This window comes from Aedes albopictus, chromosome 3 (genome assembly GCF_035046485.1).
Source record: "Aedes albopictus strain Foshan chromosome 3, AalbF5, whole genome shotgun sequence".
Taxonomy (NCBI): Eukaryota; Metazoa; Arthropoda; class Insecta; order Diptera; family Culicidae; genus Aedes; species Aedes albopictus.
The window spans coordinates 34,124-43,721 of NC_085138.1; the positions used below are offsets into that span (position 1 = coordinate 34,124).

Sequence of the window (9,598 nt, forward strand, 5' to 3'; positions counted from 1 at the left end):
TATCTATATATCTATCTATCTATCTATCTATATATATATATATATATATATATATATATATATATATATATATATATATATATATATATATATATATATATATATATATATATATATATATATATATATATATATATATATATATATATATATATATATATATATATATATATATATATATATATATATATATATATATATATATCTATCTATCTATATATATAAAAATGAGTTTGAAGTTCCTTTGAGGCAACAAAACTCACGAACGGATGAACCGATCGGGATGACTCTTGCAGGGTTTGTTTCGTATTGGCTGTGGCTGTGTTTATATGTAAAAAAAAGTTACGAAAATATTCTAAAAAAGGGAAAAAATGTACAAATACTGAATTTGTTATGAGCGAGGAAGAAAATCATAACGATTGCAATAAAGCCAATCTAGAGTGCGGTGCTTAAATGAGCTCAAAAGATGTCAAATGAAAAATTACAATCAAAGCTGAAGAACCGTACAAAAACGTTCAAGAAAAAAAAATCAGTGAACGTGAGTGCTGCAGCAACGATTCCGTCTCTCGCCCATCGTTAAAATTGATAGAGAAAATCATATTCGCACTACCGAAGCTCAAACCGCCCCTAACGCTACCGCTAGACAGTTTCATTCTATTGCCAGTAAGTAGCTCAAACTGCACGTCACTACCGACGTTGATAACCCAGAAATATCATTGCATAGGAATCACGCCGTCGCCCACAAAATAAATAAAACTCTACCACGGTGCAGCCAACAGATTTTGTACCATCGAATCGTAAGCGCAAGAAATACAATTAGCAAACGTTTGTCGCCCGTAGCAAAACTTAATGAAAAAAAAAAAAAGCTCAGTACTCCAGAAGTATATCGCAGTAAAGCAGTAGCCTGCCGGTGTCATTCTTCCGTAAGTAGCTATAACAGCCAGTTCATTAAGGACGTTATAATCCTGAACTATAATTATATCCGTAGCCTTCAAAATACAGAAAACTAAGATAAGCAATAATCGAAATGTACTCCCGAAGTAATTCTGCCGATTGCCGATGTCATTCTACTATCAGTAACCAAAAAGAAAAGTAAGTGGCTCTACATAACTCCATATTCATTAAGGAAGTTAATAAACCAATACAATCATTGCTTAGGAAAACCCTATCAAACATCTCGCCGTCGTTAACACACTAAAGCAAACCCTAAAACGCTGATGCCATTCGATTTTGTACTTTCAAAACGTAAGTGATCAGTATTTAGATGCAATAAACACAGCCAATTAAACAAAATTAAGTTTCCCCATAGTTTATCGCCTGAAGAAAAACTTACTTCAAAAAAAAAATCGCTCAGTACTCCCGAAGTAAATTGCCGTAACGCTGTCGCCTGCCGGTGTCATTCTTCCGTAAGTAGCTCTAACAGCCAGTTCATTAAGGACATTAAAATCCTGAACTATAATTGCTTAGGAAAACCCTTACAAGTATATCGCCGTCGCCATCAAAATACAGAAAACTAAGAAAAGCAATAATCGCCATGTACTCCCGAAGTAATTTTGCCGATTGCCGAAGTCATTCTACTATCAGTAACCAAAAAGAAAAGTAAGTAGCTCTAACTCCCTATTCATTAAAGAAGTTAATAAACCAATATAATCATTGCTTAGGAAAACCCTATCGAATATCTCACCGTCGTCAACACACTAAAGCAAACTCTAACACGCTAATGCCATTCGATTTTGTTCTTTCAAAACGTAAGTAATCAGTATTTAGATGCAAAAAACAAAGCCAATTAAACAAAATTAAGTCTCGCCATAGTTTATCGCCCGTTGCTAAACTCAATCAAAAAGCTGTAACCGCTCTATACTTTCGAAGTTTTTCGAAAAAAAAAAATCGCCGCAAATCGCCGTAACGCTGTCGAAAGTCGATATTATTCTGAAACCTGAAAAAAATGTAAGTAGCTCTAAACGACCGTACATTGAGGATGTCAATAAACAATGACAAACATTGCGTAGGAAAATCATATTAAACATTTCGCAGTCGACAACACAATACAGAAAAATCTACAACACCGCTGCCATCAGATTTTGATCGTTCAAACCGAAAGATAACAGTTTTGAGATACCATAAATTCAGAAAATTAAAAAGAAATACAATTTCAGTATATATAAATTTCAGTATATATAAAAAAAACAGAAATTATAGTAAGAAAGGTAAGAAAAAAAGTATTTAATGACGAAAAGTTATGAAATCTAAAACAACAAAGTTTATGCAAATTCAAACACAGTAAAATATAATGTTGCACACAATAGAAAAGGAAATGTAGATGAAATTGCAGATATGACGAAGCCACAGCTCAAATTATCAAAACCACAAATCTAAAAAAAGTGGATGTCGTATTGCGTTGGAAAGTTGATCGATTGGTTACCCGCTGGAGGTGACCAATCGATCAACTTTTCAGCGCAATCCGACATCCGCATCCTCAGATTTGTGCTCTTGAAAATTTGAGATGTGGCTTCGTAATATCTTCAACTTAAAGGTGAACTTCATCTTATATTAGGTAGAAATCATAAAAAATATATATTTTCCGTAATAACACAGAAAATTCAGCAGCATAAACAAATCTATTATTTGAAAATTGGCAACCTAATTAAACAAACGTCATTTCTATAGTTAAAACAAAAACATGCCGAAACTGAGACGTAGTAACATCGGCCGTCATAATCGAAAATCAAATCAACAAAGAATAAGACGACAGAATGAAAATGAACCAGAACAGTCGCGGATACCTACGTTAATGGTCGCCGAAATAGAACAAGTTCAAGAAGAGATGATCAACCCAATCGATGCTAGAGAGCAACCTAACATGAACAATCAAGTAGAAAGAGGAATGACTGTAGCGAATGTACACAATCGAATGGCATTTAATTACGATCCAGCCAAAGATTATGCAGCTGACGTTAGTATTGGAACGATGAATGTCATTTGCCCACATTGTAAAGCGTACAAATTTCCAAAAGAAACAAACGGATTGTGTTGTGCAAGTGGAAAGGTTAAGCTACCTATTCTGAATCCACCACCAGAGCCCGTGAAGACGTTAATATCAGGAACAAACAATGAATCTAAACATTTCTTGAAAAATATTCAGAAATATAATAATTGCTTCCAAATGACATCGTTTGGAGCAACAAATATTGTGAGAGATAATTTCATGCCCACGTTCAAGGTAATTACTTTGATTTATAAAAACTCAAAACATCATTATCCATAAATTACATAAAACTGAATATTACAGATCCAAGGTCAAATTTACCATAGGGCAGGAGCGTTGCTGCCAGTTCCCCATGCAGAACACAATTTTTTACAAATTTACTTCATGGGAAATACAACAGACGAGGTAGATCAGCGTTGTGCAAACAATCCGTCAGTCAGAAGGGAAATTGTTGCACAACTGCAAAATTTTTTACATGAGAATAATGAATTGATTCGATTATTCAAAACTGCCCTGGACCGAATGCCATCTGATGAACATAAAATTGTTATCAGAGCCGACAAAACTCCAGCAGGGCAACATGCACGGCAATACAATGCGCCAACTATAGATGAGGTTGCTGTAGTCATTGTTGGAGAAAATTTGGAATCTCGCGATATTGTACTACATAGAAGAAATGATCAATTACAACACGTGAATGAGACACATCGGTCATATGATGCCTTACAATACCCCCTTATATTTTGGCAAGGTGACGATGGATATCACTTCGCAATCAAGATGATAAATCCAATAACAGGTAAATTTTAAAAATCAACAGAAACATATTATTAAAGAGATAATACCACAATACATTTTCTCAAAACAATATCAAGGTTCTGAAACAAATAAAAAAGTCAGTAGCATGAACTACTATGCATACCGGATGATGGTGCGTGAAAATCAAGACAATCATATACTAAAATGTCGTAAACTGTTTCACCAATATGCAGTTGATATGTATGTAAAAATTGAAACAGAACGATTAACATTCATAAAATTAAATCAGCAAAAATTGCGTTCAGAAGAGTATGTACATCTACGAGATGCCATAAATACAGATGGGAATGCAAACAATGTCGGCCGCCTGACGATCCTCCCAGCAACGTACGTAGGAAGTCCGCGACATATGCATGAATATGCACAAGATGCAATGTCATATGTACGCCACTATGGACGGCCAGATTTGTTCATAACATTCACATGCAATCCGCAGTGGACAGAAATTCGTGAACTTTTATTTCCTGGACAAACACCCGTCGACCGACACGACATCACAGCTCGAGTGTTCAAACAAAAATTAAAATCACTCATGGATTTTATTGTAAAACATCATGTATTCGGAGAAACACGCTGTTGGATGTATTCAGTAGAGTGGCAGAAAAGGGGATTGCCACATGCACATATTCTCATTTGGCTAATTGAAAAAATAAGGTATTTTATCAATAAACACTAATAACAAAAATTAATTAAAAATAACATCAACAGGCCAAATGAAATAGATGACATCATCTCTGCAGAAATTCCTGATAGAACAACTGATCCCGAACTGTACGATATAATCACGAAGAATATGATTCACGGTCCATGCGGAGCGTTGAATAGGAATTCACCATGCATGATTGACGGTAAATGTACAAAAAGATACCCAAGAGCTTTAATTCCCGACACAATTACTGGAGATGACGGATATCCACAGTATCGTCGAAGATCAACCGAGCTAAATGGACAAACAGCAATCGTAAAAATTAATCAACAAGAAATTGAGGTATAATGTAAATTAAAAAAAATGAGAAATTTTTAAACATATTATAACATTTAAACAGGTTGATAACCTTTGGATTGTTCCATATTCTCCTATGTTGTCTAAGACTTTCAAAGCTCACATCAACGTCGAGTACTGCAACTCGGTCAAGTCAATAAAATATATTTGCAAGTATGTAACAAAAGGCAGTGATATGGCAGTGTTCGGAGTGGATTCAGGTAGAGATGAAATCTCGCAATATCAAATAGGCCGTTATGTGAGCACTAACGAAGCTATTTGGCGGATATTCTCTTTCGCAATACATGAAAGGTATCCAACCGTTGTACACTTGGCGGTACATTTAGAGAATGGCCAAAGAGTGTACTTTACGACGGAAAACGCCGAGCAACGTGCAGATAGACCACCATCCACAACATTGACCAGTTTCTTCGAAACATGCCGGATTGACGAATTTGCGAAAACGTTGATGTACGCCGAGATGCCGAAGTACTATACGTGGAATCAATCAACAAAAAAATTCCAGCGCCGGAAGCAAGGAAAGAGAGTACCTGGACAAGCAGAAATTTATTCCACAGATGCATTGGGGCGCATTTACACAGTGCATCCAAGTAACGATGAATGTTTTTATTTGCGTTTGCTTTTAATCAATGTTCGCGGGCCAACCTCATTCGAAGATATAAGAACTGTTGATGGTGTGGTGTGTCAAACATTTCGAGAAGCATGCCAGCGCTTGCATTTACTTGAAAATGACTCGCATTGGGACCAAACCATCGGTGATGCAACTGTATCGGCTCATCCTAACCAAATTCGAACATTATTTTCGATAATCATCGCAACATGTTTTCCATCAAGCCCAATTGATTTGTGGACCAAGTATAAAGATGAAATGTCAAACGATATTTTGCATCTTACGCGTATCAGAACATCACAACCAAACTTGGAAATAGACGAGACAATTTATAACGAGGCCTTGATTTTGATAGAGGACATGTGTATGATGATGTCGAACAAATCCTTAGCTCAGCTTGGAATGACAGCGCCAAATCGTCCAATGCACGAAGCATTTAATCAAGAATTAGAACGGGAACAAAATTACGATCGCGAAGCTTTGAGCAATACAGTTCCAACACATGTACCTCTATTAAATCAACAACAACGATATGTCTACGAGACGCTGATGAAAGTTGTGAAGGATGAAACTGGTGGCATTTATTTTTTGGATGCACCCGCAGGTATAATTCATAACTTCATCTCCCGTCATCTTAGTTCAAATAAAATATGTTAATTAATAAATGATGATATGCATATTTTTTAAATAATTGAATAATACTATCCGTAGGTACTGGAAAAACATTTTTGATATCGTTAATCTTGGCCGCAATCAGATCAGAAAACCAAATTGTACTGGCACTCGCATCATCTGGTATTGCTGCAACTTTGCTGGAAGGCGGCCGAACTGCTCATTCAGCCCTTAAATTGCCATTGAATCTAGAAATCACTGAACATCCAACGTGCAACATTTCCAGAAACAGTTCGATGGCGAAAGTACTACAGAAATGCAAGCTCATTGTTTGGTATGAATGCACAATGGCACACAAGAAATCTTTGGAAGCGTTAAATAGAACGCTACAGGACTTGCGCCATAATGGAAATTTATTTGGTGGTGCAATTATCCTATTGGCAGGAGACTTTCGACAAACTTTACCTGTAATTCCAAGGTCCACAGCCGCTGATGAAATAAATGCGTGCCTGAAGTCGTCAAGCATATGGGCACATGTGAAAACATTGAAATTGACAACAAATATGCGGGTAGTGCTGCAGAATGACGGCTCAGCTGACGTATTTTCAAAAAAATTGCTGGAAATCGGAAATGGGAAGATACCTGCTGACATTTCTACTGGCCTAATAGCATTTCCTGTGGATTTTTGTCACTTTACTGAATCAAAGGCAGAACTCATCAAAAAGGTATTATGTCTATTGTTAAAAAGCTAACTGGGATAGAACTGGAAAGAAAATAATGATAAGAAGTGTACTGAAGTAACCTTAACTAAAAATCATTTACAGGTATTTCCTAACATTGAACAAAATTTTACTAACTTTGACTGGCTAAGTGAACGGGCAATACTGGCAGCGAAGAACAAGGATGTAGACGAGATTAACATCATCATTCAAGGCGAAATTGAAGGCGAAATAAAAGAATATAAATCAGTCGACACCGTAGAGAACCAAGATGAGGTTGTGAACTATCCAACCGAATTTTTAAATTCATTAGATCTGCCAGGATTACCACCACACAACCTCAAGTTGAAAGTTGGATCTGTGATCATGATGTTACGAAATATAAATCAACCTAAACTTTGCAACGGAACAAGACTGGCAGTGAAAAAACTAATGAACAACGTTATAGAGGCAACGATTTTAAAAGGAAGGTACAAAGGTGAAGACGTCCTGATACCACGAATACCGATGATCCCGTCAGATTTACCTTTCACATTTAAACGTCTGCAATTTCCAGTGCGACTAGCGTTCGCCATGACAATCAACAAGTCACAAGGACAATCGCTTGAAATCTGTGGGGTAAATCTTGAATTGCCATGCTTCTCGCATGGCCAGCTTTACGTTGCATGCTCACGTGTAGGCAAACCATCATCATTATATGTATTTGCTCCAAATGGCAACACAAAAAATGTCGTGTATCATAGGGCACTGCAATAAGTTAGGCTTAAAAAAAATAATAAAAATAGATGTAATTAATTAGCTTTTAGTTATTAAGAAAGACAATTAAATAAGAATGAAAACAAAATGATCTTTTCTTAACGTGTCCACGCTTCCAAAAGCATAAGTTATATCGAACTGCAATTAACAGCAATGACAGAATGAAAATTTAACGCCACATTTTAAATGGCAATACAACGTTTGCCGGGTCAGCTAGTATATATATATATATATAATGAGTTTGAAGTTTCTTTGAGGCAACAAAACTCACGAACGTATGAACCGATCAGCATGGCTCTTGCACGGTTCGATTCGTATTCATGGTGACTGTGTTAATAAGTAGAAAAAGTTACGAAAATCATCTAAAAAGGCATAAAAATAGCGAAAGTTATGAAATTTGATGAGCTGGGTAGAAATTCAACTTTATCGAAACAAAACCAATCTAGTGTGCGGTGCTGCAAAAACTGAACAGATGTCAAACCATTACACCTTAAGGACCCATTAGACGTGACAAATATTTGGCCAAACAAGCCCAACAAAAGACCAACACAACGTGAATCATAGCAACCTTGGATGAATGTCGGACTTCGATAGCAAATATTTGTCATAATGACAAACAGTCTAATGGCAACTTTACCTTGGCAAGAAAAAGTTTGCCGGGCCAAGTAGTGTCAAATATTTGTCATTGTAGGCCGACATTCATCCAAGGTTGCCATGATTCATGTTGTGTTGGCCTTTTGACGGGCTTGTTTGGCCAAATATTTTACATGTCTAATGGGACCTTAACGAAACGTAAAATTGTTCTTCGGTTTCATAAAATCGAGTTCATTTCGGCATTCATCACTGATTCTGGATCACAATTGATTGAAGCGAGGAGATAATTAAGAGCGTGCACGCACGCGTTTACGAAAAGACGATTCAAATATGAAGTTCATATTTTTTCGGGAATTTTAGACCACAATGCCCCCTCTGTCAAGCTCAAAAAACGTTCCGGCTACTGTTATATTATAACTGTTTTGCAATTTGTCCTGATGACCATTCGGCCTATTGAACTCGGTCTAGTGACCATTTGTTCTAATGGTCCTAGTGACCATTTGTTCTAATATCCCAAGCAACACACATGGTTATAAAACAGTCACGTCAGCGTATGTAAGGGTTGCGCCGTGGGTTGCGCAGTAAGTCACAGTGACTTCTGTGCAACCCTTACACACGCTGCCGTGACTGTTTTGTAACCATGTGTGTTGCTAGGGATCCAACTTCTTATCGCTTAAATAATACATACTGTTGTGGATTTGGTACCAAAATGAAGTCTAAAGTCGAAATAATGACTTCTGTTGCTGTTTCCGATCACAGAGCGGTGCTCTGTCCTTGGCTCTGTCACTATCAATGGAAGGGAATGAACATATTTTAGAAACAGGTTTTGGAATACTTTAATAGCAATAAAACATGCACATCGGATCGATGAAATACGTGTGATATCTATTGTTTGAAAATTTATAACTAACTATATCCACGACTGGTACTGATACCCTACATGATAGATCACAGATGACGTAAAAGGTTCTTCAGATAGACCTATAATCAGATGATTTTCGGGGCATTTGACAGTTCTCCTATGGAAATGACAATTCAGCGTTTGCGCGTTTGTTCGGCTACACGGACCTGTCAATTGAAAAGGCCTATATTTGATACTTTCTATTCTTTAGAATTTTATATTGACCTTGGCTTCCGAACAGCAACACAGCCACAAGCATTGTATTTTGTACTATTGTTCAAAGCATGTGCGACATCATCACAAACCATCATCGCACGCTACAGTATCGACATTGGACTGAGCACGAGTTGAAGTGCATTTAGACTGTCCATCTATTAAACGTGCGTGAGACATAAAATTAATTATTCCTTGATTTATTGATTGATTCAAAAAACGTATCTTGGCTAACGAATCATTTATTTAGTGTGTTACTAGCTGATTATCATACCTGGCCATAATACAAAGATAATTCAAACTAATTTTCTTCACGGTTTGCATATGTTCAGGTCAGTTTGATAGTGCGGCATAAGAAAGACAAAGACAGGTCCGACAGGTCTTT

At 36.6% G+C, this 9,598-nt stretch overlaps 1 protein-coding gene across 3 annotated transcripts; it reads left to right on the forward strand.

Moving 5' to 3' along the window:
- The first annotated feature begins 342 nt into the window (after positions 1-342).
- On the forward strand, positions 343-7,593 carry LOC109410592 (uncharacterized). Of its 3 annotated transcripts, XM_062860323.1 has the most exons (6): positions 343-663; positions 725-923; positions 989-1,406; positions 1,468-1,599; positions 1,662-1,748; positions 1,813-7,593. In XM_062860323.1, the coding sequence occupies exon 6, from the start codon at positions 4,885-4,887 to the stop codon at positions 6,073-6,075; it is 1,191 nt and encodes a 396-aa protein (XP_062716307.1). In that variant the 5' UTR covers positions 343-663; positions 725-923; positions 989-1,406; positions 1,468-1,599; positions 1,662-1,748; positions 1,813-4,884; the 3' UTR covers positions 6,076-7,593. The 3 variants fall into 3 exon arrangements, with proteins under 3 accessions (XP_062716307.1, XP_062716306.1, XP_062716305.1); XM_062860322.1 differs by having other exon boundaries at positions 1,662-7,593; XM_062860321.1 differs by having other exon boundaries at positions 1,468-7,593.
- The last annotated feature ends 2,005 nt before the right edge of the window (positions 7,594-9,598 follow it).